The sequence below is a fragment of the Piliocolobus tephrosceles genome, chromosome 16 (genome assembly GCF_002776525.5).
Source record: "Piliocolobus tephrosceles isolate RC106 chromosome 16, ASM277652v3, whole genome shotgun sequence".
In the NCBI taxonomy this organism is placed as follows: domain Eukaryota; kingdom Metazoa; phylum Chordata; class Mammalia; order Primates; family Cercopithecidae; genus Piliocolobus; species Piliocolobus tephrosceles.
Genome location: NC_045449.1, coordinates 48,692,930 through 48,713,332, shown reverse-complemented (window position 1 = coordinate 48,713,332; position 20,403 = coordinate 48,692,930). Strand labels below are relative to the sequence as shown.

General features: G+C 39.6%; 1 protein-coding gene across 1 annotated transcript in view; it reads left to right on the top strand.

Annotated features, from left to right (window-relative positions):
* The window catches only part of IKZF3 (IKAROS family zinc finger 3), a 96,766-nt gene that overhangs the window by 11,583 nt on the left and 64,780 nt on the right, over positions 1-20,403 (top strand). The window contains exons 2-3 of the mRNA XM_023204245.1: positions 16,044-16,097; positions 18,677-18,778. Coding sequence (XP_023060013.1) covers positions 16,044-16,097; positions 18,677-18,778 — 156 coding nt within the window. The remainder of the gene's footprint in view (positions 1-16,043; positions 16,098-18,676; positions 18,779-20,403) is intronic.

Here is a 20,403-nt window from a genome sequence, read left to right as displayed (position 1 = left end):
GATTACAAACCATTTTTTGCAGAAGTTTAGCTATGAGGGTGAAGAAGAGAAATCAGTGGGATGTTGCTGGAGGGAAATGTGGATTAAGAGAGGTTTTTTGCTTGTTTTTGTTTTTCAAAGATAAGTGACATTTACACTATCTGTAGCTTAAGTTTATTGAAAGAAAAATACCAATATTGAAACATTTGAAATCCCAATTTGCAGGGAAGTTTGGGGAATTAGTGATCACTGAAAACATCTTCATATTTAGTTTATGCATGGCATGTAAATCAATTTGATTTTTAAGCTATATATGGAACCCATTCAGTGAGTGGTTGGTGTAGATGCAACTTATAAAAATTCTGTAGCAGAATCATGAGAAACTCTTGAAATTCAAAGTTTTTTCAAAAGCAAGAAGATACTGTTATAATTGCATTTCTTAGGTTTAGGATTTAGATACTTGGAGATGTGTCAGTGTTCAATGGATTTTCTTTAAATCAAGGAATAACATACAATTAAAGTGCACGTATCTTTTGTATATAGTTTGATTATTTTTCATCTATATACAACCTTGCAGATCAACATGTGGAACATTTGCATCATCTCAGAAGGTTTCCTTGTGTCCATTTATTGTTAATTTCTCCCTTTGCCCCAAATTAATCACCATTCAGGCTTCTATCCTCATAGATAGTTTTCCTGTTGTTGAATTTCATATAAATTAATTATATAGTATATGCTTTTCTGGGGTCTAGCTTCTTTTCCTCAATAGATTTTTGAGATCCATCTAAGTCATTGTATTTATTAGTAGTTCACTCTCTTTTATTATTGAGTAGTATGGATATATCACAATTTATACCTTCTGCTGTTGATGGTCAATTGATTGTTTCCAGTGTTTGGCTGTATTACAAACATTCTTTTGCATGTCTTTTGGTGGACATATATGTATTCATGTCTCTTGAATATATACCTAAGTGGCCAGGCACGGTGGCTCACGCCTGTAACTCCCCACTTTGGGAGACCGACGTGGGCAGATCACTTGAGTCCAGGAGTTCAACACCACCCTGAGCAACATGGTGAAATCCTGTCTCTACAAGAAAAAGTACAAAAATTAGCCAAGCCTAGTGGTGTGCGCCTGTAGTCCCAATACTGGGAGGTCAAGGCTGCAATGAGCCATGATCACACTACTCCAGCCTGAGTGACAGAGCAAGACTCTCTCTATATATAAATATATATATATATAAAACATATATATATAAAATATATATAAAATACACACACACACACACACACACACACACACACACACACACACCAGGACTACCATTTCTGGGTTCTAATGTAGGTGTATGTTTAGCTTTGATACATATTGCCAAAGAGTTTCCAAGTGGTTGGATCAGTTTACCCTCCCACTAGCAATGTCTGAGAGTTACACTTGTTCCACATCTTTTTGTTAACACTTGCTATTATCAGTCTTTTTAATTTTTGCCATTCTTATGGGTGTGTAGGGAGTGGTATTTCATTGTGGTTTTAATTTGCATTTTCCTGATGAGTAATTACATTGAATGTCTTTTCTTACATTTATCGGCCATTTGGATCCTCTTTCCTGAAGTATCTAAGGTCTTCTGGTCATTTAGGTTTTTTCTTTTCTTCTTTTTTTTCTGTCGCACTCTGTCGCCCAGGCCGGAGTTCAGTGGCGCAATCTTGATTTACTGCAGCCTTCACCTCCCAGCGATTCTCCTGCCTCAGCCTCCTGAGTAGCTGGGATTACAGGTGCCCACCACCACGCCTGGCTAATTTTTTATTTTAATAGAGATGGGGTTTCACCATGTTGGCCAGGCTGGTCTCAAACTCCTGACCTCAGGTGATCCGCCTGTCTTGGCCTCCCAAAGTGCTGGGATTAAAGGCATGAGCCACTGCACCCAGCCAGGAATGTGTACTTTGTCAGATGTGTAATACAAATACTTTCTCCCAGTCTGTAACTTGTTTATTTTTCTTAATCTATTTGATGAATAGAATTCTTAATTTTAGTGAAGATTAATTGATCAGCTTCTTTTTTGTGACTAAGTGCTGCTTATATCTTGCTAAAGAATTCTTTGCAGGGCACGTTGGCTCCCGCCTGTAATCCCAGCACTTTGGGAGGGTGAGGTGGGAGGATCATTCAAGGCCAAGAGTTTAAGACCAGCCTGGGCAACATAATGAGACCCCATCTCTCCAAATATTTTTTTAAAAATTAGCTGAGGATGGTGATGCACACCTGTAGTCCCAGCTACTCAGGAAGCTGAGGTGGGCAGATTGTTTAAGCCCAGGAGTTCGGGGCTGCAGTGAGCTACAGGTCATGTCACTGCATTCCAGCCTGTGCAACAGAGTGAGACCCTGTCTCTAAGAAAAAAAGAAAAATCTTTACCTACTCCTAGGTCATGAAAATATTCTGTTTTCCTCTAGAAGTCTGATTGTTTCAACTTTCATATTTGTCTCTGTTACCCACTTCAAATTAATGATTTTATTTTTGGCTCCAGCTATTTTACAGTTATAAAACTAGGTTTCATTTCAATATGTTGGATTCAATCATTCTACCAGAAACATCTTTTTAAAGTAGTAATGACAGGCCGGGTGCGGTGGCTCATGCCTGTAATCTCAGCACTTTGGGAGGCCAAGGCGGGCGGATCACGAGGTCAGGAGATGACCATCCTGGCTAACACGGTGAAACCCTGTCTCTAGTAAAAATACAAAAAATTAGCCGGGCATGGTGGCGGGCACCTGTAGTCCCAGCTACTCGGGAGGCTGAGGCAGGAGAATGGATTGAACCCGGGAGGTGGCGCTTGTGGTAAGCCAAGATTGCGCCACTGCACTCCAGTCTGGGCCACACAGTGAGACTCTGTCTCAAAAATAAAAATAAAAATAAAATAAAAATAAAGTAGCAATGACATGAAATGACCATTTTTCCTTTTCTCTCTGCATGTTCATTAGGTAGCATGTGATATACAAGGTAAAATTGGAATATACGTTTTTGTCTACAACTTAAGGGTAACTGACCTTTTCAGGAAAATAACACTAGACACTGACTTTGTTGTTTTAACTACAGTTGTCAGCAATTCCCCTGCACCCCACGGTCTACAATTTCCTTATTAAACACATAATCTAGTTAAAAATGTGGAATGCATTTTTTTTTTTAAAGGGGGAGGGTAGGAAGAACTGAAATAGTAACATGGTTATATTTGATCTGGTGTTTTTAAACAGGCAGTCTTGATGTTTCTTAACATTTACCTTAGCTCAAGGAAATAGGGAAGGAAGTATTTCATGATTGGAAGGATTACTCTCACTTTAACGCATGTCTTTGTTTTTGTTATCTTCCTTTCCCCCCAGTCAGCAATAGTGCACAGTCAGTTGAGGTGTTTGAAATTAACTGGATCCAAAATCTCTTCTAGTTCTGGCCTTCTAAAATCTATAATCTGTACAGGAAGGCATTTAAAACACAATTTAAATTCTCTGAAGCAACAGTAAAACTCAAGAGACAAATCCTGCTTCTCTTCTCAATGTGTCACTGACTTTGTGCCCTTGGGCAATTACTGGCCTTTATGTTTTTTGTCATTATTTGTATCTTGGATTTTGTCTGTAAAGTGGGGAAAATAATAAATGCCATTGACCCTATTTGTCTTCCAGAAATGTTATGAGAAAAAAAGAAATCTCATTGCACTATTAGGCCGAGTGCTTGATGCCACGTTTTTGGAGAGCCACAGGCAAACAAAAACGGGTTCAGAAGACAGCTCCCACCATGGTCAAGAAACTGAGTGGTAGCATCTGAGCTATCCTGTTATACTTATCCTGTATGTTCCCAGAAAGCTGAACTAGGACCTGAAATAGACATTTCGGAAATTTGAGTTCAGCTACATTACTAGAGTTTTTCTGAAATGGAAAGGAATAACTTCTGTATTATTCTAAGTATTCAAGCAGAGGCTGTATAACCCAAGTAGGGGATATTAGGGGACATTCAAACATCAGATGGCAGAGGAAGGAGAGGTAAGCTAGTTACGATAATAATTTCAATTCTAATATGCTAATTTCATCAGTGATAGGGATCATTTTTCATCCTACAGAACTGTTCTTGTACTGATGGAATTTGAGGAATGATTATAGATGATGGTGATACGGAGAACTGGTAAAGGATTTTGCAGAAATGACAACTAACACTTCTCTGCCACATTTATGGACCCAGGCGTTAATGTTGCAATTGTGAAAACATTCTAGTAATCAGTGCCTCAATTTCTAAAACTTTTAATTAAAAAGTAAAAGTGAACATTTTAGATAAGATAAACTTTTTCTTTTTTTAAAAGAGATATGAGTATAAAGGACTCCACTTACTATTATAAAGAAGGAATGGAATATCAACATTCAGAGACAGCTTTCTGGCAGCTGTCAGGCACCAGAGGTGCCTGGCAGCTGGCAAACTCAACACAGGCTTCTTTCTGAGATTTGACATTTTGCTTTCCTTTAGTGCTTATACTTCCTACTGGGAAAACAGACCATGGAGTAGAAATATGATCTCTGACATTAAGAGAAAAATTTTGTTAGCTGATATTCTTAATTGAATGGTAATTATTTAATAGTACAGTATTAGAAATAAAGGCAAGTTTATAACCATCAGAATCAAAAACATGATTGCACATTTTTGTTGCAAATGTAAATATTTGGTTTTGTTCATAGATAATTTATATTTGAACTAATAGGTAACACATTGATACGTGAACTTCCATGAAATCTCAGTTAACTAGACTCTTGCCATTTCCAAGTTTAAATTTTATTTATAATCTGCCCCCTTTCATTTTATAGCACATAAAGTGTTAGAAACTCTGAAAAAAGCCGGGCGCGGTGGCTCAAGCCTGTAATCCCAGCACTTTGGGAGGCCGAGACGGGCAGATCACGCGGTCAGGAGATCGAGACCATCCTGGCTAACATGGTGAAACCCTGTCTCTACTAAAAAATACAAAAAGCTAGCTGGGTGAGGTGGTGGGCGCCTGTAGTCCCAGCTACTCGGGAGGCTGAGGCAGGAGAATGGCGTAAACCTGGGAGGCGTTGCTGGCAGTGAGCTGAGATCCGGCCACTGCACTCCAGCCCGGTCGATAGAGCGAGACTCCGTCTCAAAAAAAAAAAAAAAAAAAAAAAAACCAAAAACCTTGGTATCTTAAAAAAACTAACTGGTGAAAAAATTTATACCGTATCATTGTCAATGAAAAGAGAATTTAAAGGCTAAAAACAAATTTGAAATTGTCATCCCTCAGCTCAGTAAGCATGTGATGAAGTCTCATTTTCTATACTGGCAGAAAACAATTTGAGATTGCTAGAATGGCTATGAAGGGCTATGAATGGGAGAGTGCTGTGGAACACTGCAAAAGAAATAAGCTTTAACTTTTACAGTCTAATATATATGTCAGTATCTCAGTAATAGAATAGTTGCGCCCATTAGAAGATGTGCTATTTAAGAGATAAGGTGTTAATGGAAAACACTTATGTCTTAATTAAACCTTAAAACATATCAGGAGATTGGTTATTTAGTTGTGGAAAGAGCAAAAAGATAAATGAAATAAGTATTAACTAGAGTTTTCTGCTAGATTATAACTCTGGCTTTTAAATGAGATAAGAAAATGGTTTTATCTAATGATACCAAAAAATCCGATGAAAACATGATGCTAAGTGTATATTTGTATACATACATGTATGTTCATTTTAAAATATTTTATCTGGATATTTGGCATCCTGAGGTGGATATTTTTACCCTCTGAAAAGTCACGTTAATTTTTCAATCACTGACATTTGTAAAGTGCTTTGTATGAAAGGTGCTGTCTGAATGCTTTATTTCTTTGATTGCTGCATCAATGAAAACCACAACTTTCTCTTGAAATTCCAATTGCAGAGTTTTGAAAGTAACCATAAAAGTATTTGTAATAGACCTAGAACGGGCTCCATAAGCTGTTTCTGTAAAGGACCAGATAGCGAATGTTTTAGGCTTTGCGGGTCATATGATCTCTGTCACAACTACTTAGTTGGACTGGTGGAGTACAAAAGCAGCCACAGACAATATACAAATGAATGGGTTTAGCTGTGTTCCAATAAAACCTTTTATTTTTGGAGACAGAGTCTCGGCCTGTTGCCCAAGGCTGGATTGCAATGGGGCAATCTTGGCTCATTGAAACCTCTGCCTCTCAGGTTCAAGCGATTCTCCTGCCTCCCCCTCCTGAGTAGCTGGGATTATAGGCACCTGCCACCAAGCCTGGCTAATTTTTTTGTATTTTTAGTAAAGATGGGGTTTCACCATGTTGGCCAGGCTGCTCTCGAACTTCTGACCTCAAGAGATCACCTGCCTTGGCCTCCCAAAGTGCTGGGATTACAGGTGTGAGCCACTGCACCTGGCCTCTGATAAAACTTTATTGATGAACACTGCAGTTTGAATTTTATAAAATGTTCAAGTGTATTCTTCTGATTTTTAAAAACCACTTAAAAATGTAAAAACCATTCTTAGTTCACAGGCAGTACACTAACTGGCAGTGAGCCATAGTTTGCAAAACCTTGATCTAGTGTGTTCGTAGGGATCAACAATAGAGATATAAAACTTCACTTGTTCATTCAACAAATATTTATTCAATGTCTATCATGACCTGACACTAGTGTGGGAGCTGAAGATACAGCAATACAAAACAGACAACATCCCTGTTCTCATGGAGCTTACATTCTTGTGGGGAAAGACAGATTTAAAAAAATGAGTGATGATGATCTGGGAGGCCGAGGTGGGTGGATTACCTGAGGTTGGGAGTTCGAGACTAGCCTGACCAACATGGAGAAACCCCGTCTCTACTAAAAATACAAAATTAGCTGAGCGTGGTGGCGCATGCCTGTAATCCCAGCTACTCAGGAGGCTGAGGCAGGAGAATCTCTTGAACCGGGGAGGCGGAGGTTGCGGTGAGCTGAGATCATGCCATTGCACTGTAGCCTGGACAACAAGAGAAAAAAAAAAAAAAAAAAACTCTGTCTCAAAAAAAAAAGAATGATGGTGATTAGGAAGAAATTTTATAAAGAAAAATAAAGCAAGGTAAGAGGAAAGAAAATGACAATGGAGGATGACATTTTATGTAGGGTAATAGGTAAACCTTGTTTGAAAAGGTGTCTTTTAAGCAGATACCTGAATGAAAAGAGAAATTGAGCCAAGTGGCTTCCAGGAGGAAAGCATTATAGTCAGAGGGAAGGGTAAATGCAAAGGCCTTGTGGCAGGAGAATGCTTTCCCTGTCCAAATAACAGGAGAAATGTAGACAATTGATGAGATTTATATTTCAACAAAACTAACCCACTCCAAGATTCTTCCATCATTTGCACCAGCTATGTATAAACATCAGTACAGGAAACTATATTTCTATCAAAAGCAATATAGGGACTCTTCCTACTTAACTTTGTAGAGCATTCTTTTGGAAAATATTTCAAAGCTATGTAGACTGCCTACACATTAAAAAGACCACAGTAGACCCCATCAAATGGAAACTTTTTGTGGCTTTGTTAGGGGGGACTGAAGTGTAAAGAAGTTACAAAATGATTAATTAAAAACTAAGATGTTTTTGCTGCATTTAGAAATATGTAACAAGTTTCTGGTCTTCAACTGGGAGTTCCTTCACCATCTGTCCACTCCTGTCTTTGAATGGGCTTCATGCCCCTATAAATAGCTTGAAGTTTAGGGAGGGAAATGTACTTCAATCTATCTTGTTGTTGTGTTTTAATTTAGTAGCTAAGAAGAACATTCATGTGGCCCGATCACAGACCGTTTTCCTACTTTTTAAGTTATGAATGCTAAGGTAGTCAGAATCTCATTTTTCTCTTAGAAACTACACTCAGTTACTTCTGGTGTTATTTACAGTACACAAAGGATACTTTAAAACATTGAGAGCTATTTAAATGTCAGAGGGTTTAAAATGTTCAGGGGACCAAGACCTTTTGCCTTTAGTTCACCAAATCAAAAGCCATCTTTCTGTGCAGTGACTAAAAGATGTTCCCACACGAAGGTTGCTCATGTGAAAGCTTTGAGCTAGTTTTCGTTCTTTCTTTTTTTTCCCTCCGTTAAGAATCCTTTCAGCACGCAGTTGAAAGTTTCATAGTTAGCATTTTTAAAAAACACTATCAAACTTACAGAAAAGTTGCAATACAGCACAAAAAAGCTTTTTTTCTGCAAGTTTTGAAAGTAATGTTGCTGACACAGTGTTCTATCTCTCCCCTATGCTTTAGTGTATGTGCCCTGCCCTCACAATAAAATCATCAAAACCAGGAAATCAACATTGGTACATTACTACCATTCAATCCTCAGACCCCATTCAGATTTCTCCAATTGCTTCTATGATATTCTTTACCACAAGAGATTTCGGTTCAGAATCACACATTGCTTTTCGTTGTCATGTCTCTTTCCTCTCCTTCAGTCTGGAACAGTTCCTCAGTCTTTCATAACCTTGAAACTTTTGAGGATTATAAGCTAGCTGCTTTGTAAACTATCCCTGCAAATTTGAGTTTAGTTGTTTCTTTATGGTTTGATTCGCGTTTTGCATGTTTGGCAGGAATATCACAGAAGTGATGCTGTGTTCTACTCACTATCACAAGGCACATAATTTTTGTTTGTCTCGTTACTGTGATGATCACACGTAACTTTGCTCAGTTACAGTGATATCAAGCAGGCTTTTCCATTATATAGGTACTCTTTTCTTTCAACCTTGTAATTAATAAGTATTTTTGGAGAGAAGCACTTTGAAACTATATAAATATCCCATTTGTCATCAGACTTTTAATTTATTCATTTATTAATATCAGAATGTACTCATGAATTTCTGGTTTTTTTCAATGGGTTATAATCTAATACTATTATTATCTTTATGCTCCCTTGTCCCAGATTTGGCCAATGGAAACCCCTTCAAGATGACTGCTCTGTCCTTTTAAGATATCCTCTTCATTCTGTGAGCACTTCCTTGCTTTCTGGCACAGCAAAATGTTCCAGACTCATGTTTTCAATTCTCACATCTTAGCCACACCAGTAGCTGGTACTACAGGTATGCGCCTCCATACCTGGCTAATTTTTTTATTTCTAGTAGAGATGGGGTTTCGCCACGTTGGCCAGTCTTGTCTCAAACACTTGAGGCTGAGGCGGGCCTCAAATGATCCACCTGCCTCAGCCTCCCAAAATGCTGGGATTATAGGAGTGAGCCACTATGCCCAGCTTGGAGTAAATCATTTCTTCAGGGAGCCTCATTCCTTTAAATGGAGAATAATATTTAGAAGTTAATATCTAGAAGCTATTGTAGTGTCACTGTTCCTAGGTGCTCTCAGTGAACAGGCAAAGGGACTGTATTTATGTATACCCATGTACACACATTTACATCTATATTTTATATCTTTTTTTTTTTGCTTTGTTGTCATCCAGGCTGGAGTGCAGTGGCACCATCATAGCTCACTGCAGCCCCGAACTTGTGAGTTCAAGTGATTCTCCTGCTTCAGCCTCCTGAGTAGCTAGGACTACAGGTGCACTTCACCACACCCTTCTAATTTTAATATTTTTTTTGTAGAGACAGGGTCTCACTATGTTGTCCAGGCTAGTCTTAAACTCCTGGCATCAAGTGATCCTTCTGCCTTGGCCTCCCAAAGTGCTGGGATTACAGGCATGAGCCACCGCACCTGGCCTATCTTTTTATATATAGTAGAAGCCACGAGTTCATGCTGGTACATCCACTTCCAATACAGTACCACAGGCTTCCATAATTGTAACTCCCTTCTCTGACAGAAAAACCCGGCTCTCATTATCCTTATTATGTTTACTTATTTGACCAGTCCTCCATTATGTAATACAACCAGAACTATTGTTCTTGTATAAGACCTTTCATTTCAAAAAATACGAAAAAAAAAAAAGAAAGAAAATTAAAACAAAAAGGGCTGGGCATGGTGGCTCATGCCTATAATCCCAGCCCTTTGGGAAGCTAAGGCAAGAGGATCCCTTGAGGCCAGGAGTTCAAGACAAGCCTGGGCAACATAGTGAGACTCTGTCACTACAAAAATGTTTAAGAGCCAGATGTGGTGGCACACACCTGTAGTCCTAGGTACTCAGTAGACTCAGGCAGGAGGACTGCTTGAGCCCAGGAGTTTAAGGTTACAGTGAGCTGTGATCATGCCACTGCTCTCAAGCTTGGGCAAAAGAGCAAAATCCTCTCTCTTAAAAAAAAAGTAAAACAAGCAAAGAAAAATTCCTACATGCTTCAGAGGAACACATAGAATTCAGAATTTATGTAATATATCATTCACAATGTCCAGCATACAATCCAAAATTATGTGATCATATGAAGAAGCAGGAAAATGTGACCCATACTCAAGAGAAAAGGAAATCAATGGTAGTTGACCTCAAGATGGCATACCTAATGGAACTAGCAGACAAGAATTTTTATAAACCATAATAATTACACTTCTATAATTCAAGTTATAGAAGGAAAAGGGTGGGAGAATAGAACAGAAAAAATATTTGAAAGCATTTAGAGAAAAATGAAAAGGATGTAAAGGAAAATATGCTTTTAATTAACAAATAGAAAACCTTAGCAGATTAATTAAAACGAACTAAATGGAAATTCTAGAACTAAAAGTTACAATATCTGAAAAAGAAAACTCATTAGATAGGCTTAACAGCAAATTAAGATGACAGAAGAAAGAGTAAATGAACTTGAAAATATGAAAATAGAAATTATTCATTCTGAATATCAGAGAAAAAAAGGCATTGTTGGGAGATAAAGCAACAATGTCTCAGGGAACTGTGGGAAAATGTGAAAAGATCTAACACATATAATTGAAGTTATAGAAGGAAAAGGAGGGGGGAAAGGAACAGAAAAAAATTTGAAGAAATAATGGCTGAAATTTCTTAAGTTTAGTGAAAAACATAACTTTACAGATTTAAGAAGTTCCATGAACCCAAGTGGGATATATGCAAATAAAATTACAGCTAGGAATGTTATGGTCAAACTGCTGAAAGCCAAAAGTAAAGAGAAAAATCTTGAAAGCACTTAGAGAAAAGGAACACATTACCCATAGGAAAGCAACAACACAAGATATCACTGATTTCTCATCAGAAACAATAGAAGACAGAAGACAGTGGAATACCATCTTCAAACAGCTGGAAGAAAAAAAAAAACTGGGCCAGGTGTGGTGGTTCATGCCTCTAATACCATTTTGGGAGGCTGAGGTGAGAGTATGGCTTGAGGCCAGGAGTTCAAGATCAGCCTTGTCATCAAAGCAAGTCCCTGTCTCTAGAAAAAAAAAAAAAAAAAAAATTAAGAAAAAAACCCTGTAAACCCAGAATTCCATATCTAGTAAAAATATCCTGTAAGATTGAAGACAAAGTAAAGACATTTTCAAATAAATGAAAACTAGGAAAAGTCCCTCAGATAATTGCACTACTAAAAATGCTAAAGTTCTTTAGACTGTAGGGAAATGATACCAGATCAGAACTCAAATATTTATGAAAAAATGAAAAGCACCAGGCCAGGCACAGTGGCTCACACCTGTAATCCTAACACTTTGGGAGGCTGGGGTGGGAGGACCACTTCAGCCAGGGGTTTGAGACCAACCTGGGCAACATAGTGAGATGCCATCCCTACAAAAAAAAATTTTTTTTTAATTAGTCAGGCATGGTGGTGCTTCTATAGTCCCAGCTACTTGGGAGGCTGAGGTGGGAGGATTGCTTGAGCCCAGGAGGTTGAGGCTGCGGTGAACCATGATTGTGCCACTGCACTCCAGCCTGGGCAACACAGTGGGATCCTATCTCAAAAAAAAGAAAAAAGGCACCAGAAATGTTAAATATATGGGTAAATAGAAAGTACTGTTTTTTCATCTTAATCTTTAAAATACAACATGACTATTCAAAGCAAGAATTAGCATTGTATTGTAAACTCTAAAGTATATGCAGATGTGATACATATGACAACTATAGTATAAAGCTTGGAGGATAAGAAATGGGCCTAAATGGTTGCAAGCTTTCTACATTTTATGTGAAATGTATGATTTTAACTCTAAGAAGACTGGAAAATTAAAGATATATTTTATAGTCCCTAGAACAGGGAGAAATAGACAAATCAACTATTATATTTGGAGATTTTAGTACTCCTTTTTCAGCAACTAAACAACTAGTCAAAAATTAGTATATCCATAGATCTGAATGACATTGTCAACTACTTTGATCTAATTAACATTTATTAAACAGTACACTTGAGAACTGCAGAATACCTAGAAGCAGCTTCTCCACTCCTTATTGAATCTCCCCCTGGTTCTGCTCACCTGCCTCCACTCCTGCCTCCACCATGTCCATCAGGGTGACCCAGAAGTTCTACAGGGTGTCCATCTCTGGCCCCAGGACCTTCAGCAGCCACTCCTATGTGAGTAGGCCCAGTGTCTGCATCAGTTCCTCAAGCTTTTGAGCTTCTCCCAAGTAGGCAGCAGCATCAGTGTCCAGGGTGTCCTGGGTGCCAGCATGGGTCTGGGTGGAGGCTATGGCCAAGATGGTGGTTATAGGAGGCATCACAGCCATCATGGTCAACCAGAGCCTGCTGAGCCCCCTTAAGTTGGAGGTGGACCCCAACATCCAGGCTGTGTGCACTCAGGAGAAGGAGCAGATCAAGACCCTCAACAAGTTTGCCTCCTTCATCACAGTTCCTGAAGCAGCAGAACAAGATGCTGGGGACCAGGTAGAGCCTCCTGCAGCAGCAGAAGATGACTTGGAGCAGCAAGGACAACATGTCCAATAGCTACATCAACAACCTTTCGTGGCAGCCAGACACTCTGGGCCAGAAGAAGCTGAAGCTGGAGGCAGATCTTGGCAACATGCAGAGGCTGGTGGAGGACTTCAAGAACAAGTACAAGGACGAGATGAGTAAGCGTACAAAGATGGAGAATAAAATTGTCCTTATCAAGAAGGATGTGGATGAGGCGTAGATGAACAGGGTAGAGCTGGAGTCTCACCTGGATGGCAAGCTGGTAAGATCAGCTTCCTCAGGCAGCTGTATGAAGAGGAGATCCAGCTGCAGTCCTAGATCTCAGACACATCTGTGGGGCTGTCCATGGACACCACCCACTCCCTGGGCACGGAGGGCGTCATTGCTGAGGTCGAGGCCCAGTATGAGGAGATTGCCAACTGCAGCTGGGCCAAGGCTGACAGCATGCACCAGATCAAATATGAGGAGCTGCAGACCCTGGCTGGGAAGCACCAGGATGACCTGCGTTGTACAAAGACAGAGATCTCCAAGATAAACTGGAACATCAGCCGGCTCCAATCTGAGACTGAGGGCCTCAAAGGCCAGAGGGCTCCCCTGGAGGCCACCATTGTGGATGTGTGGGGAGCGGTCCGTTAAGGATGCCAATGTCAAGGGGTCCAAGCTGGAGGCTGCCCTACGGCGGGCCAAGCAGGACGTGGTGCGTCAGCTGCGCAAGTACCAGGACATTGACCCTGGACATTGAGATCACCGCCTACAGGAAGCTGCTGGAGGGTGAGAAGAGCCAGCTGAAGTCTGGGATGCAGAGCATGAGTGTCCATATGAAGACCACCAGGGTGGTCTGAGCTCAGCCTACAGGGCCTTACAAGCACTGGCCTCAGCTACAGCTTGGGATCCAGCTTTGGCTATGGCAGGGGCTCCAGTTCCTTCAGCTGCACCCGCTTCTCCAGGGCTGTGGTTGTGAAGAAGATCAAGACTGCGATGGGAAGCTGGTGTCCCAGTCCTCTGAAGTCCTGCCCAGGTGAACGGCCACAACAGCCCCACCCAGCCTACCCCCTCCTGTGGCTTCCCCAGAGCCTGTGGAGGAGGCCGCTGTGCAGGGGAATATAGGGAACAGGAGACCCACCTGAGGCTCAGCCCTAATTCTCAGCTCGTGGGGAGTTTACTGCCTGGGGTACCCCCCTTGCCCATGACTCCAGTTACAAAACAATTACATCACTTTTTCTTCCTCCTAAATAAAGCCTGAGCTAGATCGGCAAAACAAAACAAAACAAACAAAACCAACAAAAAACAGAACACACATACATCTCAACTACACATGGCACATTCACCGAGAACACAAGTCTTAATCCTTTTAAAAGGACTACAGTCATACAGACTGTGTTCTCTGACTGACTGTAGTGCAATGGAATTTGACTTCAATAACAACTTAGCTAAAGAATTCCCGAATTCCCCCAAATATCTGGAAATTAAACACTTATAAATAACCAGTGGATCAAAGAAGTCACAAGGGAAATTATAACTGAATTATAATTAAAATAAAACATCAGCATTTATGAGATGCAGCTAAAGCAATGCTTGCAGGAAAACTTATAGCTTTAAATGTTTATAATTAGAAAAGAAGAAAGGAATAAAGTCAGTCACTAAAATTTCACCTTAAGAGGGCAGAAACAGAGCAAGTTAAGCCCAAAGTAGAAGGAAGAAGCACTTTTGAACAAGTTCTAGTTTCACTGTGTTGAAACTAGATGTATGCCTCCTACCCTATAACCCAGTAATTCCACACCTAGGTATTGATTCAAGAGACATGAAAGCATACGACCACAGAAATACTTGTGCAAGGATGATCATACTGCAGTCTAATCATGAGAAAAACAAACACATCCCAGTTGAGGGACATTCTACAAAATACCTGACCAGTACTTAAAACTGTCAAGATCATCAAAACAAAGAAAGTCTGAGAAACTGTTCCAACCAAGAGGAACCTAAGGAGACGAGACGACTAAATGTAATGTGGGATCCTGGAAGGGATCCTGCAACAGAAAAAGGACATTAGATGAAAACTAAGGAAATCTGAATACTTAGATAGTAATAATGTATGACTATATGTTCATTAATTATAAGAGATGTACCATACTAATGTAAGATGTTAATAATAGGGGAAATTGGGTGTGGGGTATATGGGAACTCTCTGTGCTATCTTTGCAATTTTTCCATAAATTTAAAACTACTCTAAAATTTAAAAGTTTATTATTTTAAAAAAGAATATCATAGTAGTTTGACTTAAAATAGCCCAAACTGGAAACAGTCTAGGTGTCCATCAATAAGAGAATGGATAAACAAACTGGGATATTCATATGGAATACTACTTAGCAATATAAAAGAATGAACTACTGATAAACACCACAGAATGGATGTATCTCAAAACATTATGTTGAGTGAAAGAAGCCTCAGGCAAAATAATGTATACCATATGTCTGTGTGATTCTGTTTTTATAACATTCTAAAATAGGCTAAAGTAATCTATGGTGGAAAAAGTCAAAACAGTAGTTGTCTCTGGAGTATGTGGGTGGGAATTGACTAGTAAGAGATGTGAGGGAGCTTTTCTGGGATGATGCTAATGTTCTGTATCTTGATAGGGGTTTGTATTACATGAGGATATGCATTTTTAAAAACTTATAGAATGTTACACCTAAGATCTGTGCTTATCACTGTGTGTAAAATTTACCTTTTAAAATCTTATAAACAGATACTGAATTTTAGTTAATAATAATCCTGCTGAAATGTTAGGACTGAGGTAGACTGATATCTGCAACTTATTTTGAAATGCATCAAAATGCTGGATCGATGAATGGATTAAGTGATGAATGGGTGGAAAGATATGTGATATTGCTGCAAATGACACGATTTTATTCTTTTTAATGGCTGATTAGTATTTCATTTTATACATATTTACCACTTTTAACTGTTTTTTTTTCCTATGTGTTCAACAGTGTTCATAATAAAAAATGGGGCAAGAATAAAGAATATATGAAATTATTTTTAATGGGAGCCACTTTTTGCGTATTATTCTTGGTGTAAGTAGATCTCCGGCAGACGGTTCTTAGAGTAACGTTGCTGCATCAATATTTTCTTTTCATTCTCCTTGAAAGGCTTTTAGGCAGAGTATAGAGAAAGAGCAGTCTTGCCCTGAAAGAGGAATTCTGCTGCTAAGTTTTCTAAAATGGTATCCCTTATTAAATTTGAAATGCTCAAACCTGTAGAAATGTACCCTAAGTAGCTAATATTTATAACCTCTTTCTTTTCAGATATACAAACAAATGTGGAACTCAAAAGCACTCAGGAGCAGTCTGTGCCCACAGGTAACATCGGGTCTTTCCTCTCTGGAAATATACCTTTACTAAAAATACCAAAGAAAGAAGATCATGCTTATTCTGGTTGCAGTAAAAATGCTATGGAAATGTGTGTTTTTTTTTAATATGGTTGTCTCTTGCTGATGAAAAAAGAACTCATCCGTTTAGATCATGTAAGTTCTTTAGCATCCTAGGGCCAAATGCACGCTACCTAATGTTGATCACTGTTTGTTTGTTTGTTTTTAATTTTTCAGCTGATTGCTCTGAAGACAATTTTTGTTGAATAATATAGTAGCTTGTATTTGAACAACTTGCGATTTTTACTCTAGAACAGTGGTCTGCAAACTTTTTTGTAAAGGGCCAGATAGTAAATATTTAGACTTTGCAGGCCACATATGGTCTCTGTCACATATTATTTTTTGTATGTCTTACAACCCTTAAAAAATGGAAAAACCATTCCTACCTCCTGGGCTCACACAAAAGCAGGCTATGGTCAGACTTGTGTCTCAGGCCATAGTTTACTGATCCCTGCTCTAGAATAAATTATAAACATTTATAATAATTTATTTCCTGAAAATAACTTCTGCATTCCCTCATCGATTAACTCACTGTGTGAATCAAAGCTTACATTGTATTACAAAATTTAAGTTATCACTGAAATGCCTTTTTGTGTTACTGTAAGTTGTAATCATACCTTTTTTTTTTTGAGATGGAATTTCACTCTTGTTGCCTAGCCTGGAGTGCAATGGCGTGATCGCGGCTCACCGCAACCTCCGCCTTCCGGGTTCAAGCGATTCTCCTACCTCAGCCTCCCAAGTAGCTGAGATTATAGGCATGCGCCACCATGCCTGGCTACTTTTGTATTTTTAGTAGAGACAGGGTTTCACCATGTTGGTCAGGCTGGTCTCGAACTCCCAACCTCAGGTGATCCACCTGCCTCGGCCTCCCAAAGTGCTGGGATTATAGGTATGAGCCATTGCACCCGGCCAATCACATCTTTTAATTGAACCCAAACCTCATATTAATTGTTTAGGTGTCCACTGTATTTTAGTCATTTCAGGCTTGAGAAAAGTGAACCATTGTTTAGAATGGTGTCTTAGAGTTTGCAGAGTATACATTATAATATGCAGAAATTAGAAACTTTAGATATTCATAAATCAAACACTGAGTCCATGGTGATAACATTTTCAGGGGCTCCTAGTGATGGGTTTTGTGAAACGTGTTTCTCTTTCGCTCCTGCCTATTTGGTCGTGGCTCTGCAGAAAGGAGTGCCACTGCAGAGCTTCTAGTTACCTCCTTATTTCAACCCAGCCTCAGTGCCACGGGAGTCAGTGTCTTTGACTATTTTTTGTGTTAATGGGAACTCAGTAAATATTTTATTGAAGATTGGGAAGGAGTTAGATAAAAGGAGGGTAACTTTTTAGTTCATTTCTTCTGCTATCCTCTTTTTGTTAAGCTACTATGCTTATATGTGAAACTAATTCTAGTTACATCGTTCCTTTTTCTTCTAGTATTATCAATATTTATTATACTTTCTCTTAAATTTATTTTGTAACAAGTTTGCTATTTATTTAAGCATGCTTTTATTATGTCTGCTCCCTTTCACTTATGAACTTTCATAAAACTTTGTATTTCCTTTATTTAATCCCTTGTCTGAGCCTACCGTGTGTTAGAGTTGTGGGCTTCTCTTATCTGTATCTCAAAGTATGAGCTCCTTGAAGACATAATGACTTATTCACATCGGTAGCCTTGTCAACATTTAGTAAATGTTCAAACAAATAAAGAAACTTGGGGTCCAATATGTTTTCCACAGAATCACATTTATAATGTGAACAGAAGGGAAAAACAGAATTTGGCATACAGAAAGCTTACAGATCTTCCTCATAGGAAAGCATCTTTCCCAAATTAGGTTATGCCAGTGTTTGCAGGCTTAGTATTTCTGGACACTGCTTTGTCATAAATAGCAATGGCCTCCTCCTGAATATCGTGAGATATACCAATGGAGAGAGAATTTTTCTCCAGAAGGAACCTGAGTGCCCTTTAACTCAGATGAAATAAATATTCAAGAAAGTTGTGTGTATTCAGAGGGTACATGGACCCTGGGCATATTTCTTTTTCTTTTCTTTTCTTTTTTTTTGAGACGAAGCCTTACCCAGGCTGGAGTGCAGTGGCGCTATCTTGGCTCTCTGCAACCTCTACCTCCCAAGTTCAAGTGATTCTCCTGCCTCAGCCTCCCGAGTAGCTGGGATTACAGGCACACACCTCCATGCCCAACTAATTTTTGCATTTTTAGTAGAGATGGGGTTTCACCATGTTGGCCAGGCTGGTCTCTAACTACTGACCTCAGGTGATCTGCCCACCTCAGCCTCCCAAAGTGCTGGAATTACAGGCGTGAGCCACTGTGAACCCTGGGCATATTTCTAAACCTCAAGAGTTTTCATGTACATATCCCTTTTGGGTATGTGTGAGGGGGTACTGTCACTAAAGGATTGTGTGAGGCTGAAAGTTAATTGGAGGTCTACTTAATACATATTTATAAAAATCCTTTAACATTGAACCACATACTTAAAACTCCTTTTATCTTTTAGAAAGTCCAGCGGTTTTGAATGACTACAGTTTAACCAAATCTCATGAAATGGAAAATGTGGACAGTGGAGAAGGCCCAGCCAATGAAGACGAAGACATAGGAGGTGAGCCGTAGTGTGCAGACTAAACACTGATGGCTGTAGATATTGCTAAGGCTTAGTGTGGAGAGGAAATCAGCTCTCCAGGGAAAACTTGCATTTGTGGGTTTGGTTAGGAGTGATTCTGTTTTGCTAATTTCACAAATATTTGCATTTCATAGTTGTACATTATCAGCAAATTTTGAGAATTTAAGGTGCTTATCCAGAGTTCCAATTGTATTAACTTTACTTAAAATATAATGTTTATTTTACTATTTTCCATTATAAAAGTAATACATGTTTATTGTAGAAAGTTTGTCTGGGGTGTTTTCTGACACCAACAAACCAATTTTCCAGTTCTCCAGACAATGACTTGGTGTCCAACAATTCAATTCAATTTTTTTTTTTTTTGAGGTGAAGTCTCACTGTCGCCCAGGCCAGAGTGCGGTGGCACAATCTATGCTCACTGCAACCTCCGCCTCCCACGTTTTAGTGAGTCTCCTGCCTCAGCCTCCCAAATAGCTGAGATTACAGGTGCCCACCACCACACCCAGCTAATTTTTGTATTTTTTTAGTAGAGACAGGGTTTTACCATGTTGGCCAGGCTGGCCAGGGGCTCCTGACCTCAAGTGATCGCCAAACTCAGCCTTCCAAAGTACTGGGATTATAGACATGAACCACCATGCCCAGCCCAATTCAATTCAATTCTGATTCTAATTCCTGATATTTGCGTAGACCCCACAGGCTACAGGCTCAGTTCCACAATACTGCACAGTACTCTCTCCACTTCAGACACCAGTCTCAAGTACCAGGTCCCCAGATTACCTGCACTTCTGTCTGGCTTAGCTACAAAATCGGGGACTCCCCTCCACATGTTTAATAATTTGCTAGGATGACTCAACAGGACTTGTTACATAACTCATTTATTCATTCCTTTACTCTCAGCTACTCTTCCTCGTTCTTACTGTCTATGCCCAAACTTTCCCACCTTTAAACTTTCCCATAGCTGAAGGTTTAAAGCTATGGTTACAGTTTCTTGCTTTGGGAATCATCTCTGTTTCTGGCACTTGTAGGTTGCAGCGCTGGTCTTGCAACCACTGCATCTGATAGGAAAGAGAAAGCTGATGTGACGACGTAGGGAAGGAAAAAAAGAATAGTCATCACACCAATGTCCTCCTCTTTGGCAAGAATTGTATAATCATATCAGCATCCTCCCCCACCTCCTCTTCCCAATCCACCAGAAAAACAGAGGAATCTACCTAGTGGGAACACTCCCTTAGCTCATCTGAGAGTGACCTCACACTTGTGCACATGCATAAACCAACCCTTCATGCCTATACCTCACCCTATTTTAGACAGTGTTTCAATTGGTCCAATTCTCTATCAAACTATTACTGAGGAGGATAGCTCTTTGCCCGTTGTTTGACATTATGGGCTGTAGGTAGAGTGCTGCTTAGTGTGAAGAAATGTGGCTCAGCCGTTCAAATTGGTGCAATATCTTCTGTTCTGGTTCTTTGATGGTACTGACAATTTGTGTCTACCACCAGATAAGCAAAGCCCCATCCAGAGTCAGTGTTTATCCCTGTCAAAACCTGTAATCCCAGCACTTTGAGAGACTGAAGCAGGAGGATCTCTTGAGCTCAGGAATTCGG